The sequence below is a fragment of the Ceratotherium simum genome, chromosome 6, assembly GCF_057802395.1.
Source record: "Ceratotherium simum simum isolate JZ-2026a chromosome 6, ASM5780239v1, whole genome shotgun sequence".
Classification (NCBI taxonomy): domain Eukaryota; kingdom Metazoa; phylum Chordata; class Mammalia; order Perissodactyla; family Rhinocerotidae; genus Ceratotherium; species Ceratotherium simum.
Window position 1 is genome coordinate 63,332,909 of NC_141905.1, and position 24,692 is coordinate 63,357,600.

The 24,692-nt window shown below is 37.3% G+C and overlaps 1 protein-coding gene across 2 annotated transcripts in view; it reads right to left on the bottom strand.

Moving 5' to 3' along the window:
* NT5C2 (5'-nucleotidase, cytosolic II) overlaps window positions 1–24,692 on the bottom strand; it is a 102,664-nt gene that overhangs the window by 68,885 nt on the left and 9,087 nt on the right. For both annotated transcript variants that reach the window (XM_087432534.1, XM_087432533.1), the window contains exon 2: window positions 8,239–8,360. In XM_087432534.1, the coding sequence (XP_087288660.1) occupies window positions 8,239–8,336 (98 nt within the window). In that variant the 5' untranslated portion in view covers window positions 8,337–8,360. The remainder of the gene's footprint in view (window positions 1–8,238; window positions 8,361–24,692) is intronic.

Sequence of the window (24,692 nt, forward strand, 5' to 3'; positions counted from 1 at the left end):
ATTAAAGTGCTGGTGACACTGCTCTCATATATTGTAGGTAGAACGGTAAATCAGAGCAACCGCTTGGGAAAACTGTTTTGCAGTATCTACTAAAGCTAAACTTATGTTTACCGCATGGCACAGCAATTCCATTCCTGAGTAGAAACCAAAAGAAATGAGGGCATATACCCACCAAAAGACTTGTTCAAGAATAGTTATAGCAGTATTATTCTTATTTTTTCAAAGTTAAAATACAGTAAAATTGAACTTTTTGGGTGTACATGTCAAAGAATTTTAACACACTTATAGATTTGTGTAATAATCACAACCTGGAATCAAAACAATTCCATCACCCCAAAAAACTCTCTTGCTATCCTTTTGTCGTCACACTTCCCCTCCTCTGACAACTCCTAGAACCCAATCAGTTCTCCATCACTACAGTTTTGTCTTTGAGAATGTCACATAAACAAAATCATACAGTATGTAACCTTATGAGACTGGCTTCTTTGACTCAGCATTATGTCTTTGAAAGTCATCCCAGTTGCTCTGTGTATCAATAGTTTGTTCCTTTTTCCTGAGCTATATTTCATTATGTGTATGTACTGCATTTTGTTTATGCATTCACCCCATTGAAGGATATCTGAGTTATTTCTAATTTGAGGCAATTATAAATAGAGATACTATAAACATTATTCATGTACAGTTTTTTTGTGTGTGTGTGAGGAAGATCAGCCCTAAGCTAACATCCATGCCAATCTTCCTCTTTTTGCTGAGGAAGACTGGCCCTGTGCTAACATCTATTACCAATGCTCCTCCTTTTTTTTTTCCCTTTTTCTCCCCGAAGCCCCAGTAGACAGTTGTATATCACAGTTGCACATCCTTCTAGTTGCTGTACGTGGGACGCCCCCTCAGCATAGCCCAACCAGCGGTGCACCGGTGCGCACCCGGGATCCTAACCCCGGGCCGCCAGTAGTGGAGCACGCACACCCAACCGCCAAGCCACGGGGCCAGCCCCCATGTACAGTTTTTTGTGTGAATATAAGTTTTCATTTCTCTAGGGTAAATATCTAGGAATAAGATTTCTGAGTCATATGCTAAGTGTCACTAACTTTATAAGAAACTACAGAACTGTTTTGCAGGGTGTCTGTACCACTTTGTCTTTCTACCAGCAATGTACGAGAGTTCCAGCTGCTCCACATCCTTGACAACAATTGGTGTTGTATTTTTTATTTTAGCTATTGTAATAGGCATGTACATCATGGTTTTTTTTTTTTTATTTATTTTTTTATTTTTTTCCCCCAAAGTCCCAGTAGATAGTTGCACATCATAGTTGCACATCCTTCTAGTTGCTGTATGTGGGACGCGGCCTCAGCATGGCCGGAGAAGCGGTGCGTCGGTGCGTGCCCGGGATCCCAACCTGGGCCGCCAGCAGCGGAGCGCACACACTTAACCGCTAAGCCACGGGGCCAGCCCTACATCATGGTTTTAATCTGCATTTCCCTAATGGCTACTGATGTTACACATATGCTGTTATGCCATCCATATATCCTCTGTAGTGACATGTCCATCTTTTGCCCCATCTTCATTGTGTTGTTTTCATATTGTTGGATTTTAAAAGTTCTTTATACATTCTGGATACAAGTACTTTATCAGATGTGTGATTTACAAATATTTTCTCAGTCTGTAGCAGGTTTATACTTAAAAGCTAAAAACTGAAAAAAATCCAAAGGTCCATCAACAGAAAATGAATAAACCATGGTACACTGATACAAGTGAAATGCCACATACTAATCAAAAAGGAAAAAATTACTGATACACACAACAACATGGATGAATCTACCTCTCAGACATTACGTGGAATAAAAGAAGCCATACACAAAAGAGTCCTTAAAGGTAAAATATGCTACCTAAATATAAACAACAGTTCTTCAACCTGAGATTCTCATTACAGGACTTCATTAAGTCAAAGATCTGCTATCTGTTATTCTTTCTCTTCCTTGCCACGATGGCTTTTCTTTTTTCTTTTACTTTTAGCTATATATTGTTTTTAGAGTAAGTATAAAGGGAATGATGGCAGAGAAACAAACTGAGAATGTTTCAGGATCCAGTATAATCTTTTGAAAAATAAAGTTTAGAGAATCTGTATTTCATAACGTAGTATCACTGCATATTATAAAAAGCACTTCCATCTAGAACAAACAAGGAATACCTACTATGATTAAGAAAAGGTATGTTACTGAGATAATTTTTAAATTAAACTTTTTATGTTGAGATAATTGGAGATTCACATGCAGTAGTAAGAAATAATACAGAGATCCCCTGTACCCTTCACCCAGTTTCCCCCAATCTTGCATAAATTAGTACAATATCACAACCAGGAAATTGAGATTGATACAATTCACCAACCTTATGGAGATTTCACCAGTTTTATATGTACTCATTTGTGGTCGTGTGTGTGTGTGTATTCATGTAATCTCCATTAGAGTCAAGATACAAAACAGTTCCATCACAAGGATTCCTTGTGCTACTGTTTTATAGCTACACCCACCTCCCTCCATCTACCCCAGTCTCTACCCACTGGTAACCACTACTCTGTTCTCAATCCCCATAATTTTGTCATTTCAAAAATGTTATACAGACATGGAATCATACAGTATGTAACCTTTTGAGATTAGCTTTAACTCAGCATAATTTTCTTGAGCTATATGAAGTTGTGTGAATCAACAGTTCATTCCTTTTTATTGCTGAATAGTATTCTATAGAACAAATGTTTTGGGCGAAATAAATAGGCTAAAAACACCTTACCAGTCCCTGAATCCTCATCTGTCATTCCTTAGGAACGTGAAACACTAATCAAAGCATTAGAATGATATACTAACAAACAAATTTTAACACAGTTCTGGGGCCAGCCCCGTGGCTTGGCGGTTAAGTGCGCGCACTCCGCTGCTGGCGGCCCGGGTTTGGATCCCGGGCGCACACCGACAGACCACTTCTCCGGCCATGCTGAGGCCGCATCCCACATACAGCAACTAGAAGGATGTGCAGCTATGACATACAACTATCTCTACTGGGGCTTTGGGAGAGAAAAATAAATAAATAAATAAAATTTAACACAGTTCTGATGCTCAACCTCACTCTTCTTATTCTGACAAGATATATGCCATCTGTATATTATTTAAGGAACATGGCTCCTTGGCACACCTATATTTTCTATGTGATTTTCAACTTATAAAATGGCTATTGAAATTTTAACAACTTACCCATTTGAATATTTGAACCCACACTAAAATGACAATTCAGCTTGACTGATGACAAAACTAAACAGCTAAATGACATTCATGCGATATCCATAAGCAGTTAAGTGAGAAAAAAATTAAAACATCAACCTAGCAGTCTCTGCTTAAAACTTGATACCTGGTTCTAATTTGAGGTTAAAAAACATCATAAACATTTCTAATTCTACTAGTGTGCCAAGCTACAGGTACTACAAAATGATTTTATGTATGTAAACAAATTTTTTTATTCTTTAAACATATGTAATAAATTTTATTTTGACTGGAAAAGAAATTGTGATTCAACAGGTTTAAATAAAGACTGGTGTGGCTTGGGAGGCCTAAATTTCAATTAAAAAAAACAATTTCAGATAAATATACAAAGAACTTCAATGACAAAATGATTGCAATGTCTTTAAAAATAAGGCAAACAACTGGTTGACCAAAAATTCACAATCCCAATTTCTTATCAAATTTCAGTTCAACATGATAAAAACCACTGCTGAATTCATAAGCTATGTTCATAAAGAAAGAGCCAATTCACTTACAGAAATTCTTCTGTACTGTAATCATTGAAACTTTAAAAGCGTAAAACCAAATACCTGACTTCAGCATCCTGGGTACAGTCAACAACGAGAGCAGATGAAAAATCTAGTTGTTCCATTCTTGGATTTGACAGATACAAATTCTGAGCTGTACTGATCTCTATGATATTCTAGGTGTTAAACAAGGAACTATTTAAGAGGTACACAATTGTCTAATCTGCCTCCTTCAAGCCACTATAACGTCTGAGCAGCTCAGTCTCTATATGCTATATGCTATATGATCTTTTGATCATATAGCAAAACATACGCCAATGAAGGGTGTGGCCTGATGATTATCCCCAGCCTAGAAGACTCAACAACCATAATAAGGAAATGGGAGAACAACAGTCATCATACGTTCTGAAGTCGTCATACATTTCTTAATAATGACACATGACCATCATTTCCTTATTGAAATTTAGAAGACTAATATTAAGCAAGAAAAAAGCTGAAAGTTAGATGTTTATTTACTTAACTAAAAATATTTAGCTTCTTCTAAAAAGGAATTCTAAAGCATCAAAGTACAGTTTATGATAAATGATCATAGTCTGCATAATTTAACTGATAAATTACCAAGTCTAATAAATGTCTTTAATAAAAAGCCCTGGAAACAGAATACTCTACAAATTGAACAGAAAGCTAAAATAAGTTTCTTCTAAATGGTTTCTATTGAAAATTTTTAATTAACAAAAGCAAATATTTGCAAGAGTTCGAGAACCCAATTTTTTATAATAAAAGGAAATTCTGCAATATGCTACAACGTGGATGAACCTTGAGGACATTATGCTAAGTGAAATGAGCCAGTCACAAAAAGACAAATACTGTATGATTCCACTTATATGAGGTAGGTAGAGTAGTCAAAATCATAAAGGCAGAAAAGTATAACTGTGGTTGGTTACCAGGGGCTGGGGGGAGGAGAGAATGGGGAGTTATTGTTTCATAAGTATAGAGTTTCAGTTTTACAAGATGAAGAGAGTTATGGGGATGGACAGTGGTGATGACTGCACAACAATGTGAATGTATTTAATATCACTGAACTGTACACTTAAAACCAGTTAAGATGGTAAATTTTATGTTATGTGTACTTTACCACAATAAAAAAAAAGAAAAAAGGAAAAAAAGTTTTAAAGGATCTAAAATTTCAAACCCTTGAAGATGCTTTTTCTATTGTTTCTATTATTTCAGACTGCACTCTACTACATGAAGAATGTAGGTAGGGTGCAGGGCCTGTCTAAAATCTTGCAGGAAACATCATTCCAAATGAGTCAGAAGTACACTCAGGCTATGACATATTAAAGAGAATTAGGCGCCTTTATGTTTACTAGATGATCTCTCTTCATTGCATAATTCTAGTGCTTGTTTCCACTGATAAATATGTATATCATAACCAAATATATACTTTATAGCATAAACACTAAGCAAATAATTGAAAAGTATAAAACACCTCTATATAATCTCTTCCAAATGCATATGTTACGTGTTTTATTAATACAGATACACAAAAACACTCTGTTTTACACTTTAATTCCTAATGCATACCTAGCAACATGTCCCACATACTGCAGAGGATCATTCGTACCCACTATCTGACTTTGATGGGGACCTGAAACGTTTTTACTTTTTCAGAGGTTAAGGAACAGCAGCAGCCTAAACATCTAGAAAAGTTACATAGTCAGCAGACGTTTCTGCTTACTAGAGTTAAATCAATTTGTAATGAAATACTTTGTTTCCTTTGAATAAACACACACCAGAGAATTGCTATCAGGGTTCAAATCATGACCTGCTGGGCCAGTGACTGGGCGTTGGCTCAGTAAATGCTCAGCCTGTTTTCATTTGTGCATCAATTGATTGAAGACTCTCACATGCAATGTGGATCATAAGCTCCCAAGTAAGCAATTATTAATTAGGAATTAAGTTCAAAGCAACAAACATTTATTCAGCACAGAGTTTTTAAAGTTGGAAGAAGCCTTAGAGATCTTCCTATTTAATCCCATCATTTTACAGATGAAGAAACCACCACCCAGAGAGGCTAACTGGCCTCCCCAGCATCACAATATCACAAAACCTGAACCCAGCTCTTCTGACTCTGACTCCAACTGTTTACTCCTTTTTCACTGCTTAGAACTGATTTCAGAGACAGCATTATAATCTTGTATTTTGTCATCTTCACTAATGTCCCTAGGCTGAGCATATCATAAATACACTCTGTATCTGACTCTTAGACTTTTACACTTTTTAAAGCAGACAAAATCAGTTGTGTGTATTTCTTGTAGATCTTGGTTATTAAAATTATGAACAAAAACTCAATATAATTCTTTTGGTTCCTTGAAGTATACCACTAGTAAAAATATGGCCTATTTTTCTTTGTCTGCTAGATTTGTACCACTAAGTGATCAAAATAGAAAACCTGTAAAGGCCATAAAACAAGGTAAATGGGTATACTGCCTACAGTGGGATGGACTGGAGATTCCACCTTGCCAAGACAGAGATTTGTTGCTAGCACATGTGCTTAATTTAAGTCATATTCTTGAGCTCCAGGAGTATGTGAAATATAAATACTCACTGGATGAAGGTGATGGAAAAGGATGGGTTCCATTGCATGAAGCTGTTGTTCAACCCATTCAACAAATACTGGAAATTGTTCTGGATGGTAAGAGAACACAAAACCCCTTTGATCAAACCGAATCAAGAATGTAGAAGGTACGAGTGTTCCCAATGAACATAACAAGCAAAAAGAAAAAGCTAACTAAAAGATTATTTGGAATTTGGAAAAGGCAGTATCCATGTTTTAAACACAGCATATAAAAACTAGCACATTTTGTGAGGTTCAGGGTTCACCCTTTGCATACTTCTAGGAATGTGACACAGGTTGGCAGGAAGGTGTGGTTTTCACCTAAAAGTGATAAAAGTTTGTATGTATCATGAATTGATTTGAATACAAAGCTTTTTGCTTTTGAAAATCAGTTTTTAATTTTTCATCTTGAACATCTCTTGATATGTTTCCAAATGATTATTACATAGACAAGTAGTATTTACAACATTCATCCTTATATTAATTTTTCATAATGAAATCATTAAAAATTATTGCTGTAAATCAAAAATGAAAGCTACATAGTGAGTTGACCATCAGGCAAATATCACCAGCCTACTTTAAAAACCAACTATTGATACACTAATTTACTTTCAAAACATTATATCAAGTAACTGTTTTCTTCAAAATATTAATGCTTACTGAAACACTAAAATGTTACCTAATTCTGACCTAGCTTTCCTACAAAGAGAATAATGGAATCAGAATTACTTTTTGTCTGCTTACAAAAACTTATCTGCATAAACTAGTTTCGGGCCCGCCCCGTGGCTTAGCGGTTAAGTGCGCGCGCTCCGCTGCTTGCAGCCCGGGTTCAGAACCTGGGCGCGCACTGAAGCACTGCTTCTCCAGCCATGCTGAGGCCATGTCCCACGTACAGCAACTAGAAGGATGTGCAGCTATGACATACAACTATCTACTGGGGCTTTGGGGGAAAATAAATAAATAAATAAAATTATAAAAAAATAAAAATAAAAAATAAACTAGTTTCACCATCTTTCAATAAGATTTTAAAAGTAATATTTCCTCCTTCCTCTAGCCCAGAAACAGATGAGTAATTATGAGTTGTTGTAGACTTCCTGGAGTTCCCATGTAACTTTTTAGCACTACTAGTACACCAGCATTTCTACTTATTCCTGGCTTTCCCAGGATGGGAGGCAGAGAGAGATCTAGCAGGGCCCAGATCTTTCTACTATAAAATCACTAAAAGCATAAGCTTCTAATTTCTGTCTAAAAACAAATCATTCCTAAATGCAGTATCTAGTTCCAAGTATCTTAGCTACTTAAGATTTAGGTAGAAGCAGCCATTTAATTGAATTTATTAAAAGTGGCAAATAAATTGAAAATACTTACATTTTAAACTTTTAAAGGAAAAGCGATTTAGAGAAAATTTTAAAGTCTTACATCAATATAAGAAAACGTTGCTAATACCCAGTTACCCACATTCAATCTAACACACAGTAGCCAGTAGACACAATTTTAAAAATCTCTTTAAAAATTATAATCAGTTTGTGGTAAATGTCAATTAAGAATTTAATTCTTATTAACTAAGATGCAATTTTCTAGCAGCTGAAGACTTTCTGCTCTTAAGAACTTTTATTAGTAAAGTAAAAAAATTTTTCTAAAAAGCACCAGCAGCAGTATGGTGTACTAGCAGTTAAGTCTAGACTTCTGACTGAGTTTGAACCATGAACTAGCTATATAATCTAGGTTAAATTAACTTCTCTATACATTAATTTCATCATCTGTAAAATGAATGATAATATGTGCCCACTTTATAGAGCTGTTTTAAGCATTAAATAGACAAAATACTTACCGATGAAAGGCTTCTCGCCGATACTTTTTCAAGGCATGCTTATCCATGTTGGCAGGCATATCTGCTGCATTCTGTAATCGATCACTCCAGGAGGTCATTTTATTTTAATTGTATGCTGAATTCTAGAAAAGAAAATGAGTAATTTAGTAGCTTAATACTGGTATCTGTATACTGATATCTGATTTTTTTTAAAACTTAGAAAAACTCTAGCTTGCAATTGCCTACTATAATTATCTACTTAAACATATTGAAGGCTGGCCTGTGGCTTAGCGGTTAAGCGCCTGTGCTCCACTACTGGCAGCCCGGGTTCGGATCCTGGGCGCGCACCGATGCACCGCTTCTCCGGCCATGCTGAGGCCGCATCCCACATACAGCAACTAGAAGGATGTGCAACTATGACATACAACTATCTACTGGGGCTTTGGGGAAAAAAAAAAAGGAGGAGGATTGGCAATAGATGTTAGCTCAGAGCCGGTCTTCCTCAGCAAAAAGAGGAGGATTAGCATGGATGTTAGCTCAGGGCTGATCTTCCTCACACACACACAAAAAAAAACCATACTGAATATGGTAAATATAAAAATATACCGACACTTCTAAACTATGTAAATTTAGGAAAGTAATTTCATATGATAATTTCTATCCATAAAGATCACATATATCCCTTCCAAATAATTAAGCATGACTGCCAATAATAACTAACTTTAATCACAGATTCTAGAAAAGGGACTAAGACCACAGATTTGTGAAAATATATAATTTCCAGTATATATATGTTTCAAAATGTGTGAAGTAAGCAACTTTTTAATTCTGATCAACATACTAAGCTCAATCAATGGTGGTACAAATATAAGTAATGAATGTTTTATTTCTAATTACATCATGCTTTTATATTTTTCTATAAACTTTCAGCTAGTATTAAAGGCTAGGGACCAGAAGATTATGAAATAAACTAAAACATTTCATCTCATTAGAATAAACATCTAGGGCCGGCCTGTGGCTTAGTGGTTAAGTGCGCGCGCTCTGCTACTGGCAGCCCGGGGTTTGCATCCCAGGCGCACACCGACGCACCGCTTCTCCGGCCATGCTGAGGCCGCATCCCACAGACAGCAACTAGAAGGATGTGCAACTATGACATACAACTATCTACTGGGGCTTTGGGGGAAAAAAAAAACGAGGAGGACTGGCAATAGATGTTAGCTGAAGAGCCGGTCTTCCTCAGCAAAAAGAGGAGGATTAGCATGGATGTTAGCTCAGGGCTGATCTTCCTCACAAAAAAAAAAAAAAAAAATCTAAAATGAGGCAAGCAGCTAAGTGTCTTTAAGTACTTTAACACTAGGTACTATTCTAGGTTTCACTTCTGTTTTTGAAATTTTCATCTGTAAATAGTTTTAAATAAGGATGAAAAATATCCCTTTAGAGTTAACAAGCTTATGAACATTTTATTAAAATACCAATGTTTGTGAAAACATCTGCAGCCTAACTTATTTCCAATTTTGAAAATACTAACATCATTTATGACATTAAGTCAATTTTTAAATAAACCATCTCTGTAGCTTTTTAAAATAATTTATTGAGGTGAAATTCATATAAGAAAATGAACAATTTTAAAGTGATTAAGTCAATGGCATTTAGTACATTCATAACGTTATGCAATCACCACCTCTATCTAGTTCCAAAATATTTCCATCACTCCAAACTTAAACCCCTACCCATTAAGCAGTTTCTTCCCATTACCACCATCCCCCAGCCCCTGACATCCACCAATCTGGGTTCTGTCTCTATGGATTTATCTATTCTGGGTATTTCATATAAATAGAATCATACAATATGTGACCTGTTGCGTCTTGCTTCTTTAGCTTAGCATAATGTTTTCGAGTTTCATCCACGTTGTATCATGTTTCAGATACTTCATTCCTTTTTATGGCTGAATAATACATATTCCACTGTATGTGCAGACCATAATTTGTTTATCCATTCATCCGTTGATGGACATCTGGACTATTTCCACCTTTTGGCTATTGTGAGTCGTGCTTCTATGAACATGTATGTATAACGCATTTGCTTGAGTACTAGTTTTTAATTCTTTTGGACATATGCTTAGGTCTGTAATGTTTTTGAAGTAATCAAGATTTCCAGACATTGTTTACAGAACAAAAGCACTGGTATTTGCAAAAGATTCTAGTTAAAATCTTATTAAAATACAAAATTAACTTGAGAGAAGTTATTTGCTAGATTATATAACTGAATCTAGATATACTATGAGGGGTTTTTTTATTTTAAAAAATCCTGTAGCGAATCTAGACTATTTTGTGAACCAAAAAAGGGAGAAATTTTGAAAGCAAAGAATTATAATGGAACTTCAATGATTGTTTTTTGGTGGGGGTTGGGAGAACCATAACTATATCTTACATAAGTTTAAATAAGACTTGGAAGTGAAATTTGTATTCTGTGATGAATTAAGAGAAATCAGAATAGTCACACCATTAAAGAAAGACTTCAACTTGAGTTCTACTGCAATTATAGTTCATATGGTAAAGCATAGGAAATAAAACTCATGTATTTATCGTTACGGCCTTAGGTACATTCCAACTTTTAAAATTAAGTCTCAAACAGTATTCATATGAGTCTACCTCTTACTTTTTATTTTTTAAAAATTAATGAGATCTGCAAAGGGTGAACCCTCTAATCTTCATTAGCATATTGATTAGCACACATGTGGGTGAGGAAACCATCTGAGGCCTGAAAAAAAGCCAGCCAAAGAGTTAGAGGGAACAATCTCTGAAGCTCACATAGGCTAGGAAAAGTTCCTGGCCCCAATCAGCCAAGGTGGAAAACCTCATCATTTATACCATATTAAGTAGAGTAGTTGGAAGGGGTTTGTGTCTGTAGTTGGGCAAAATTATCTAGACTAAAAACTGCTCTGGTCGTGCCTAGCAAAGCAAGACCTGAAAGGATCAAACTGCTTCCAAGTAACTTAAACATGTCAAAAACCAAAGCTCAAGAATATCCATAGGAATAAAAATATCCAGCACCCAACAAGGTAAAATTTATAATAAAAAATGAGCAGCATTCAAAGACACAGGAAAATCTAATACATAATGAGGAGAAAAATCAATTGAAACAAACCCATAAATCAGACAGATGATTGAATTAGTACTCAAAAATGTCATTACAATGTAACAAAATTCAATATATAATACATAATTCAATTCATATAATACATAATTCAAATAATATATCATTCAATATGTAATTTATAATTGAACATATTTCATATATTCAAAAAACTAGAAGACTGAAAATGTTAAGTGCAGGAATGAAAGATAAAAAAAGAGACCCAAATCAAACATTTAGAAATGACAACTACAATATATGAAATGAAAAATACGCTGAATAGGCTCAAAGGCAGATTAGACATTAGAGAAAACATTAGTGAATTGAAGACATAGCAACAGAAACTATCCAAAGTAAAACAGACAAAAGACTAAAAAGATTAACAAGGGCATCAGAGAGCTGTGCAACAGTTTCAAGCAGCTTAATATATGTGTAATTGGAGTTCACAAATGAAAAGAGAAAGGGAGACGACAGAAAAAAATATTTAAAGAAATAGTGGGTGAAAATTTTCCAAATTTAATGGAAACTATAAATCCACAGATCCAAGAAAATTTAGCCAACCCTAAGCACAAGAAAACTACACCAAGGGACATCAAAATTAAATTCCTTAAAAAGAATGATAAAAAGAAAATATGAAAAAGCAGCTAGAGAGAAAAGACATTATATATAAGAAAAAAGCAGATTTCTCATCTGAAGCAGAAAAGCCAGAGGAAAGTGGAGAAACATCTTTCAAGTAATGAAAGAAAAGAACTGTCAACCTAGAATTCTTAATCTCACAAAAATATCTTTCAGAAATAAAGATGAAATAAAGACTTTTCAGACATACCAAAAGCTGAAAGAATTCATCACCAGCAAACTAAAAGAAATTTTAAAGGAAGTCTTCAGGCACGAGGAAAACAATACTGGATGGAAATCAATCTACATAAAGGAATGGATAAATATAAAAGGTTTTTTTTTCTATTAGTAAATCTTTTTAAAAGATAACCATTTGAAGCAAAAGTAATAACGTATTGTGAGGTTTATAACATATGTAGAAGATGTATGCGGGCCGGGCCAGCAGTGCAGCCGTTAAGCGCGCGCACTCTGCTTCCGCGGCACGGGGTTCACAGGTTCGGATCCTGGGTGCGCACTGACACACTGCTTGTCAAGCCATGCTGTGGTGGCGTCCAATATAAAGTACAGGAAGATGGGCACAGATGTTAGCCCAGGGCCAATGTTCCTCAGCAAAAAAAGAGGTGGATTCGTATCAGATGTTAGCTCAGGGCTGATCTTCCTCACAAAAATTTTTAAAAAGAGGAAGTAAAATGTATAACAGCTATAGCCTAACATGTAGGTAGTATCCCTACCTATTGGGCTATACTATTGGAAGTATACTATTGGAAGATTCTTATAGTATAGATGAAGTAGTGTAGGATCACTTGAAAGTAGACTGTGATAAAGTATAGATGCATACTCTTTGCCCTAAAGCAATTACCAAAATAACACAGAAAAGTGAGAGGTAATAAGGTAACAAAAGAGATAAAATGGAAACAAAAAATAATCAACCCAAAATAAGAGATAAAAAGAGAAAAAGAAAAAAAAGAATAATGAAATAAACAGGAAAATATAGCAAGGTGGTAGAATTTTACTAACCACATAAAAAATAACATTAAATTTAAAATATCTAAACACTCCAATCAAAAAGAAGCTGGAGTGGTTATATTAATACTAGACAAAGTATATTTCACATCAAAGAATATTATCAGGGATAAGGAGGCACATTTCTTAATGATAAACAGGTCAATTTATCAAGAGAACATAATCATAAATGCTTATGCACATCTAATAAAAGAGTTTCAAAACAGATGAACCAAAAACTGACAGAACTGCAAGGAGAAAGTGACAATCCACAATTATAGCTGGAGATTTCAATACTCTCTCAATAACTGATAGAGAACAAGTGGACAGAGTATCAGTTAAAGACAGAAAAGAACTAACACTATCAACCAACTTGACCTAATTGGCATTTATAGAACAGTCCACCCAACAACTGCAAAATACACATTCTTCTCAAGTACACATGGAACATTCACCAAAATAGATCATATTCTGGGCCATGAAACAAGTCTCAACAAATTTAAAAGGAATCAAGTCTTAAAAAGTATCTTCAGGGGGCCGGCCCTGTGGCTTAGCGGTTAAGTGCGCGCACTCCGCTGCTGGCGGCCCGGGTTCAGATCCCGGGCGCGCACCAACGCACCGCTTCTCTGGCCATGCTGAGGCTGGGTCCCACATACAGCAACTAGAAGGATGTGCAGCTATAACATACAACTATCTACTGGGGCTTTGGGGGAAAAAATAAATAAATAAAATTATTAAAAAAAAAAAGTATCTTCATGGGCCAGAATGGAATTAAATTAGAAATAACTAACAGAAAAGATATCTGGAAAATCTCCAAAATATCTGAAAACTAAATAACACACTACTATATAACCCATGGGTCAAAGAAGAAATCAAAGGAGAAATTAGATATTACTTTGAACTTAAAATAAAAATACATTATTAAAATTTGTGGATGAGAAGGGTATAAAAACAGTTCACTAAAAACATCAACTATTAAAAAAAGATGGAAGTAATGGAGAAGATGAGGGACAAAAAAAATATAAGTCATACAGAAAACAAACAGCAAAATGACAAAAATCAGTCCTTCCTTACCATTAATTACTTTAAAGGCAGAGGTTGACAGAACAGATTTAAAAGATGGATCCAACTATATGCTGTCTACAAGAGCCTCACGTTACATCCAAAGACACAAACAGGTTGGAAATGGAAGGACAGGAAAAGATACTCTGTGCAAACAGTAACCAAATAGAGCTGGAGTAGCTACACTACCATTGGACAAAATAGACTTTTAAGTCAAAAACTGTTAAACAGACAAAGGAACGCATTATATATTGACAAAGGGTCAATTTGCCAAGAAGATATAGCAATTATAAACATATATACACCCAAGAACAGAGCCACAAAATATATGAAGCAAACACTGACAAAATTGAAGGAAGAAATAGACAGTTCTACAATAATAGCTGGAGACTTCAATACCTCGCTATATTGGACAGAACATCTAAGACTGAAGATTGATAAGGATATAGAGGGCTTCAACAACACTATAAACTAGACCTAACAGACATATAGACCACTCCACCCAGCAAAAGGATACACAATTCCTCTCAAGTGCACATGGAACATTATCCAGGATAACCATACGTTCAACCACAAAACAAGTCTCAATGTTTATAAAATTGAAATCATACACAGTATCTTCTCCTACCACAATGTAATGAAGGTAGAAATCAACAACATAAGAAAAACTATAAATTTCACAAATATGTGGAAATTTAACAGCACATTCTTAAATAACCAATGGGTCAAAGAAGAAATCACGAGGAAAACTATAAAATAGAGACAAATGAAAACAAAAACACAACGTACCAAAACTTATGGGAGGCAGTGAAGGCAGTGCTCAGAGGAAAATTTATAGCTGTAAATGCCTTCATTAAAAAAGAACAGACATCTCAAATCAATAATCTAAATTTACAACTTGAGGAACTAGAACAGCAAAAAAAGATGAGCAAACTAAACCCAAGCCTAGCAGAAGGAAGGTAATAACAAAGATCAGAGCAGAAATACATAAAATAGAGAATTAAAAAACAGAGAGAATCAATGAGACTACAAGTTCATTCTTTGAAATGACCAACAAAATTGACAAACCTTTAGCTAGAATGACTAGGAAATAAAGAGATAAGATGTAAATAATTAGAATCAGATGAAAGCAAGGACATTATCAATGACCACCCAGAAATCAAAATCAAATCCAACAATACATTAAAAGAATAATACATCATGACCAAGTGGAGTTGATTCCAGGAATGCTGAGATGATTTAACACTCTAAAATCAGTCAATGTGATTCACCATATCAGCAATCTAAAAAAGAAAAACTATACGATCATCTCAATAGATACAGAAAAAGTTTAAGACAAAATCCAATATGCTTTCCTGATAAAAACTCTCAGCAAACTGGAATAAAAGGGAACTTCCCTATTATGATAAAACACATCTACCAAAAACCTACAGCTAACATCATACTAAAGGTGAAAGACTGCATGTTGGGCCGGCCCTGTGGCTTGGTGGTTAAGTGTGCGCGCTGCGATGCTGGCGGCCCGGGTTCGGATCCCGGGTGCGCATCGAGGCACCACTTCTCCGTTCATCCTGAGGCCGAGTCCCACATGCAGCAACTAGAAGGATGTGCAGCTACGACACACAACTATCCACTGGGGCTTTGGGGGGAAAAAATAAAATAAATAAAATCTTTAAAAAAAAAAAGAAAGACTGCATGTTTTCTCCCTATGATTAGGAAAAAAATATGTACACTCTCACCACTTCTACTCAACACTGTACTGATGGTTCTGTTCTAGCCAGTACAATCAGGCATCTCTCAGTATATAGAAAAATTAATTCAAAATGGACTATAGACCAGAATGTAAAATCTAAAATTATAAAACTTCTAAAAGAAAACGTAGGAGAAAGGCTTTGTGAGCTTTGGGTTAATGAAAACTTCCTAGTTCTGGGGCCGGCCCCGTGGCCTAGCAGTTGGGTTCAGCGTGCTCTGCTTCGGCAGCCCGGGGTTCGGTTCCCACGCACAAACTAAGCCCCTCGTTGGCAGCCATGTTGTGGCAGCAACCCACATACAAAATAGAGGAAGACTGGTACAGATATTAGCTCAGGGCAAATCTTCCTCAAGCAAAAAAGACGAAGACCAGCAGCAGATGTTGGCTCAGGGTGAACCGTCCTCAGCAAAGAAAAAAAAATTTCCTAGTTCCAACACCTAAAGCACAATCGGTAAAAGAAAAAAAGTTGATAAATTAGATTCTATCAAAATTTAAAATTTCTGCTCTTCAAAAGACACCGTTAGAAGGAAAAGACAAGCTACCAACAAAAGAGACAAATTCCTGGCCTCATGGAGCTTATATTTTAGTGGAGGAGTCAGAGAGTAACCAAAAATATAATACTGTGTCAGGCAGTGAAATGTGCTACATGGTGTAAGTCAAATAAATAAAGTGAAGAAATAAAGGATGACAATAGTCATATTGTAGGTAAGAAAACCTTGGAAGGCCTCTACGAGGAGGTAATATTTGTTCAGACACCTCAGTCAAGTGAGGGGTTGATACATAAAATAAAACAAACAAATCAATTTACCACAAGGTTGGCATTACAAGCCATGTTAATCTGTTTTGCACATTATGATTTATATGTATCTGAGTGATGCAAAATATTTAAAATATTTTATTCCCTTAGGAAATTAAATATTATGTCTGCAATCTTGTTTGTATACTGAACTTGTTATAGGTCCCTTTTCACGCTAACAGAGGTCTAAAAGCGAAACAAAACAAAACTATTTTCACACTGTTTCCATTAAAATGTTTTCTCTTCTCCTGTGTGGGAGAAGGGGGAGATAAGCTACAGTCTGGGGGAAAATATTTGCAAATCACACATCTGATAAAGGAACTTGTATCCAAAATACATAAAGAGCTCTCAAAATGCAATAAAACAAATAATCCCATTATTAAAACAGAGATAAAAGATCTGAACAGATGCTTCATCAAAAAAGATATATAGATGGCAAATAAGCACATGAAATGATGCTCAACATCATTTACCATCAGGGAAATGCAAATTACAACTACAATGAGATTCCACTACATGACTATTAGAACGTTTAAAACTAAAAAGACTGGCCATGCCAAATTTGGTGAGGATATACAGCAACTAGAACTCTTAACACACTGCTGGTAAGAATATAAAAATGGTACAAGCACTCTGGAAAAGTCTGCCATTTCTTTACAAGTTAAACATATGTCTACTCTATGTTGCAAGCTTTCTACTCCTAAGTAATTATCCAAGAGAAATGAAAGCATATATTCATATACTAAAGATTTGTACGTGAATATTCACAGCAGCTTTGTCTGTTATAGCCAGAAACTGAAAACAACCGAAATGTCTATGCACAGATGAATGGACAAATTGTGGTACATCCATACAATGGAATTCTGCTATGCAATAAAAAGGAATGAACCTTGATACAGAACATGAATCAATTTCAAAATTATGCTGAGTGAAAGCAGACAAAAAAATGAATATATACTATGTGATTCCATTTATATAAAATTCTCAAAAATGCAAACCCATCTACAGTGACAGAAAGCAAATCAGTGATTGCCTGCAGTGGAGGGGTGAGGCAGGGAGAGATCCAAGGAAACTTTTGGAGGCAATATCTTCATTACCTTGTTTATGGTAACTGCTTAAACATGTACAATTTATTGTACGTATTTATACCTCAATAAAACTGTTTTCATAAAGTCAGACTTCTTTTTCTCTTTCCTTACAATTTAGAGGTAGTAATTATCCCATATATTTTTATTTTTTTATTACCTTCTTCAAATTATTTGTGGGAAAAATTCAAAGTACTCTCTTGGTTCACTCACGGACTAAACAAAATATATTTTATTTTAAAAATTCAAGTCATAGAGTTTCAGAAAAGGTCACACAAAACTTTATTCAACTAAAAATGTAAACATATGGGCCGGCCCCGTGGCTTAGCGGTTAAATGCGTGTGCTCCGCTGCTGGCGGCCCGGGTTCGGATCCCGGGTGCGCACTGACACATCGCTTCTCTGGCCATGCTGAGGTCGTGTCCCACATACAGCAACTAGAAGGATGTGCAGCTATGACCTACAATTATCTACTGGGGCTTTGGGGGAAATAAATAAATAAATAAAATTTTTTAAAAAATGTAAACATAAATTATTAAATAACCATATTATCACTAATATGGGATAGAATCTGCCACGAAGTCTATACAGTTATGTGAAGGTAAAGGGGTGAGATTTTCATATCATCATCTACAAACAACTCTTCATATGACAGTTTTCCTATGATTTTATCTAACACAGCATTACTATGACAGACTTTTTTTTTTTTTTTGGTGAGGAAGACTGACCATGAGCTAACACCTGTTGCCAATCTTCCTCTTTCTGCTTGAGGAAGATGCTCCCTGAGCTAATCTCTGCGCCAATCTTCCTCTACTTTGTATATGGGATACCTCCACAGCACGGCTTGATGAGGTGTGTAGGTCTGCGCCCATGATCCAAACCCACGAACCCCAGGCCGCTGAAGCAGAGCACACCAACTCAACCACCACGCCACCAGGCTGGCCCCATGACAGACTTTTGAACTCTATCCAGAGTCAGTCTATCTAACGCTTAACTATATTTCACGTGACAATAAAATTAAAGATGATGATTCTTTATCATCTGTCAAAAAAAAAGAGAGTTCCAATAAGTAGGTAAACATTTCATTTGTCACCTGTTTCCAGTGTCAAGCTTAAGAGCAGTTTTTTTCCAGTAGCGTACAGCAGTTGTAACAGTGGGCTCTCCAGGACCAGTTCAACTGACCCTATCTCTTATCAACAGAGTGATTAAAAATTGTCTTTCAGAATATCTGCAAAGACATGTAGCCAGGGAATGCACAGAAGAAGAAATTGTGACCTGAAACAACCGTGGAACCAAAGAGCCTCCTTCCCACAGAACCCAGGGACAGGGACATGACCGGAACTTCAAAGTCGGACTCCTATGAGAAGTGAGGGGTCCCTCATTCAGGAAGATCCAGTGTTAAAATTCCTTCCCCATCTCATCACAAATGTTTAGAACCCCATCACAAATGTTTAGAACCCTGTCATAAATGTTTAAAACCTTACCATAAATGCTTGAAGACCACCAGTCAAAACCTGTCCTGCCAGTGTTTCTGTGTGCCAGCCTGTTCTCCCTAACTTCTTAAATTTTGCCCCAAATCCTGATTCAGGGAGACAGATCTGAGGGCACATGCCCCCCGCCCCCGTCTCCTTGCAGATTGATCTCACAGAATAAAGCTGATCTCTTTTCCCAAAGGCTGATGCCATGATTAATTGGCTTGTTTATGTGCATCAGGCAGAGAACCCCAATTTTGTGTGGTAACACCGGGCGACTATGAAGGGACAAGGTCCTGTGATCGCCTGCCCGAGGCTCTGGAATCCCCGGTGAGGGGTGGAGTCTCTTCATCGACTCTAAGCAGCCACCTAGACCATTTCATCTAGAGGTTCAACTGACTGGATTCCCGTCTCCCTGCCGCAGCACTTCAGGCCTCAAGGTGTTTTTTTTTTTTTTTTTTTTTACCTTTGAGAGAAGAAAACTGCTGCAGGATCAGATGTCTTTTGGGTGAGTGACCTCGTTAAAACACAGCTGTACCTAATATTGTCTAATATCTCCTCAGGATTGTGGGTTAGAGGCCCCACTGGTGAGATTTTTTGCTGGGGTAAAGTCCCTAGGCTGGGATTCTGGGTTTAAAGGAAACAACGTAAAAGGGTTACAGCCAGAGGGACACTAAAAAGGATGGGGTTAGAGTCCCGAGCTCTGGGGTAGGGTCTCAGAGTACCCTGGGTTAGAGCCCCAGGGTACTGGATTTCGGTGTCTGTGTTTGTCTACGTCTGATTTTTTATTTGTTAAAATTGGCTGTTTTGGGGACTGAGTTCCTTGGTAGTTATAACAAACTCTCTTTAAAAGTTATCTTGTTTGTGGCGGTGGCCCAGTGGTGTAGTGGTTAAGTTCACGTGCTCCACTTCAGCAGCCCAGGGTTTGCAGGTTCAAGCTTCTGGGTGTGGACCTACACACCACTCATAACGCCATACTGTGGTGGCATCCTACATACAGAAAATAGAGGAAGATAGGCACAGATGTTAGCCCAGGGACAATCTTCCTCAAGCAAAAAGAGGAAGACTGGCAACAGATGTTAGCTCAGGGCCAATCTTCCTCACCAAAAGAAGAAGCAAAAAGAAATTACCTTGTTTGCTGTAGCCACTTTAGGAAAAGCCCCCTGAAATGGGGATAACTGTAAACAGCTGGCAAGATAACCCAGGATAATTTAAAATTACAGTTGCCACTCTGGGCTCCTTCTGAGCTTTCGAACCAAGAAACAAAGAAATATTTAAAGAGTCAAGGGGGCAGGCCCCGTGGCTTAGCGGTTAAATGCACGGGCTCTGCTGCTGGCGGCCCGCGTTCGGATCCCGGGCACGCACCGATGCACCGCTTCTCCGGCCACGATGAGGCCGCGTCCCACATACAGCAACTAGAAGGATGTGCAACTATGACACACAACTATCTACTGGGGCTTTGGGGGAAAAAAATTAAAAAAAATTTAAAGAGTCAAGGGCTCCACCTTTCAACCTAAAGCTTTCAGCAACTGTAAACGTTTACAAAGAACTGTAGAATCTCACCAAGCCCTTGTGTCCTGAGGGCTTAGCTTGATAATCGTCAGGTTGAGGGGGTGGGGGGGGGTCCCAAAACTATGGTGGGACAAAAACACAGTTGCACTCCATTCTGCAGTCAGAGATGGTCAAACAGAAATGCAGACTGCACTCCTGTTTGTGGCTAAGGGTCCTACCAAACTGCTGTCAGCCTGAGGGAAATTACAGGGGCCATCAGAAGGAAGGCTTGGCTTGGCCTTCATTGTGAGGGTTTTGATTTCGAGGACGCTCAAAATTTTCATGATCCGGTTCTAGCTACAGCATATACTTTTGACCAGCCATGTCTAAATTCTGAAACAATAGGAAACGCAAATTCAATCCCCACCTGGAGCCCCTTAGGCTGCATTTTCCCAAATTGGGCGACTTTTAGCTATGAGTACGTAGGACGAGCTACTGAGTATTCATTGGTTTATTGATCTTCTCCTCCCAGAGATAGTCACTATTTTTCCTTGTCTCTGTTTTTTTGTGTCATTTATCACAAAACGAAAAAACCACAGGGCAAGACGCAGGCATCTCCACAAGCCTGTTGTCCAGGCGGGCCACAGTAAACTTTACTGTAGGGCCCACCTATGGATATACACATAAGGTGGAAGCTGTTGCTAAGGGACACCTTGGAAGCCAAAAAAGGCTGCAAAATTGGTGGGTATAGGTCAAGCAGCTAAGAGCCATTAGGGCACTTGCCACTTCAAGAAGACTCCTGTGATAGGATAAGTTGGTCATAGAACGGGATAGATGACGACAGGTTCCCCATCAACCTCAAATAAATATCCGTGCAATGAGATACTGTGTAAAGCATACACAATCCCCTCAAAAAAAACAAAAAACAAAAAACAGGCCGACCCAGTGGTGTAGTGGTTAAGTTCACGTGCTCTGCTTTGGCAGCCCAGGATTCACAGGTTCGGATCCCAGGCACAGACCTACACACCACCTAACAAGCCATGCTATGGCAGGCATACCACATATAAAGTAGAGGAAGATGGGCACGGATGTTAGCCCAGGGCTAATCTTCCAGAGCAAAGAGAGGAAGATTGGCAACAGATGTTAGCTCAGGGCTAATCTTTCTCACCAAAAAAAAAAATCTAAATAATATAAGTAATTAAAGCTACTAAAAAATTAATAATGAAAACATCTTTGTATTCAAGGAAAGATGTATGTTTTCAGTAAAGAAGGTAAAGAATGGAAATATTTTTGTTAAGAAAGATAAATTTGTTAAAGTACTAGGAGGGAAAAGAAAGAAGGCATGGGACAAATTCTGAATGTAAAAAAAAAGTTATAGAAGGTTTGTGGAAGAGGAACCCTTAAAAACAGTTTTACGCATGATCAAGTTGGCTAAGATTGAAGTAAATCTAATTAAGTAAATGAGTTTCAACGTCAAAAGCTGGTACAAAATTAGAATTTGGTTTTCTCTCTCTTAAAAGGATAATTTTCTTCAACTTTGAGTCTACTCTTGATAAAGAGATTATGACAGGGTTTTTCTTTGAGTAGCCTACCAGAAGGGTTGGGATTTTGTTTTATCAAAATAAATTTCCTGTATTTTTTTTTTAATAATTTTATTTATTTATTTATTTTCCCCCAAAGCCCCAGTAGATAGTTGTATGTCATAGCTGCCCATCCTTCTAGTTGCTGTATGTGGGACGCGGCCTCAGCATGGCCAGAGAAGCGGTGCGTCGGTGCGCGCCCAGGATCCGAACCCAGGCCGCCAGCAGCGGAGCACGCGCACTTAACCGCTAAGCCACGGGGCCGGCCCTCCTGTATTGTTTTTATCAGGTCTGTAATCATAGGTGCTAAGGTTTTTCTTATAGCTATTTAATTTTCTGCATTGGCCCGAAAATCTTTGTCACCATGGTTAAATGGATAACTAAACTTTGTTTCATAGGGACCTATGATATTATGTGGGTAAACGTTATTGATTTAAGTGTTTTAAAAATTATATAATATTCCTAAAATTCTGATCTGTCCTGCTTGTCAGCCATAATTCTAGTTATTATCTTGAAGTGTTGTATGTCACAGAAATAGCCAAGTGTCTTTGTCAATTGCCATTTTTGAGTGTTTTGTTATTTGCAGTTGTTTCACTCTGATGTTTTTGCAAATATGTTTTATCTTCAGAGAGATTCATGGAAAGGACTCTGACACTTACTCTAGAAATCAGGTTTATGATAAACTTTCAGGTCATAAAACTGAAGTGAGTAAGAAATTACAGAACTCTAACGGAGAAACTGATGACTTCACGAAACTGCTAACAGAAGATTACGATAAAGAATCAATTACACAGGACTGAATGAACTTTGAGGATGATTATAATTTTTATGACTTTTCGTTTGAGATACTGCTGATTTTTTTAACATTTTGTTTTTTGCAGATTTAAGGAAACCTTTTTTTCCTTAGCTAACTATGACTTACAGCAACTTGGTAAATTATATCTTTGCAAGCAGAATTGACCTATTTATCTTTTTTTCTCCCTCCCAATTTTTTCCATCATTTTCATTTGGAATCACTGAGCACTGAACCTGCCCTTTTTCCTGAAGCCCTGCAAACTGAAGCTGGACAACTTGATATAAACTTAAGAGAGATTCACGTCTGTTGCTATGCAAGCCACTGAGAAAAATACCTAAACACTCCATGACATCATCAGAGACATTTCAAACTGCAAAAGACCCTTCGACTCTGACTCTAGAAATCCTTTGACTGGCTGGTCCCTGGGCTCAAAAACTGGTTTATAATTTGCTCCAACCATTAATCTTGTTTTTCTTTTTGTTTCTCTAGAAATAGTTCTTATTAAATATCTAGTTACTTACTTACATAACATATGCCTAACTTTGGGAGCCCACCTGCATCACCATCTTACTAAGAGACTGGTTTAATGAGATGGAATAACCTACACCCCTTATCAGCAGGAAGAACCTACAGCAGTCGTCGCCCTACCTCAAGATTGAGGTATGAACAACAAAAAGGGGGCATTTGTAACCGTGGGCCCTCCAGGACCAGTTCAACTGACCTCATCTCTTACCAACAGAGTGATTAAGAATTGCCTTTCAGAAAATCTGCAAAGTCACGTAACCAGGGAATGCACAGAAGAAGAAATCATGACCTGAAACAACCGCGGAACCGAAGATCCTCCTTCCCATGGAACCCAAGGATGGGGACAGGACCGGAACTTGCAAGTCGGACTCTTATCAGAAACAAGGAGTCCCTCATTCAGGAAGATCCAGTGTTAAAATTCCTTCCCCATCTCACCAAAAATGTTTAGAACCCTGTCATAAATGTTTAAAACCTTACCATAAATGCTTGAAGCCCATCAGTCAAAACCTGTCCCGCCAGTGTTTCTGTGTGCCAGCCTGTTCTCCTTAACCTCTTAAATTTTGCCCTAAATCCTGAATCGGGGAGAGAGATCTGAGGGCACATGCCCCCTGTGCTCCCTGCAGATTGATCTCGCAGAATAAAGCTGATCTCTTTTCCCAAAGGCTGATGCCATGATTAACTGGCTTCTTTATGCACATTGGGCAGAGAACCCCAATTCTGTGTGGTAACACAGTGACTAATACTGAATAAAAAGCTCAAATTTTAATTCTCTTCAAACAATAGTGGTACAATTAGATAATTCTGCTTCAATATAAAATATCCAGCCTGCAAAGTAGCTGTACCTGAAGAGTTACAACTGAAATGAACTCTCAAGCACTTAAAATACTGTAGTTTCACACTTTAAAAATATTTCATAGGCAAAATGTACGCAATTCCCTTCACCACTAACATCACCCTCCCCCAAAGAAAGGGAAACGAGCTGCCCCAACAGCTCTAGGCAACTGCTAAAAACAGGAAGCAAAGAGTAACTGAAACTGTAGGAGAAGCCTGGTTAGCAATCTGTAGCCCAGTTAGCAAAATCATTTTACGTGTCTGTTTCAGGTCATGTCAGTAATTCACTTGGAAAAACATGAGTGGCACTTAAACACAATGGCACAGGTCTATCAGGCAA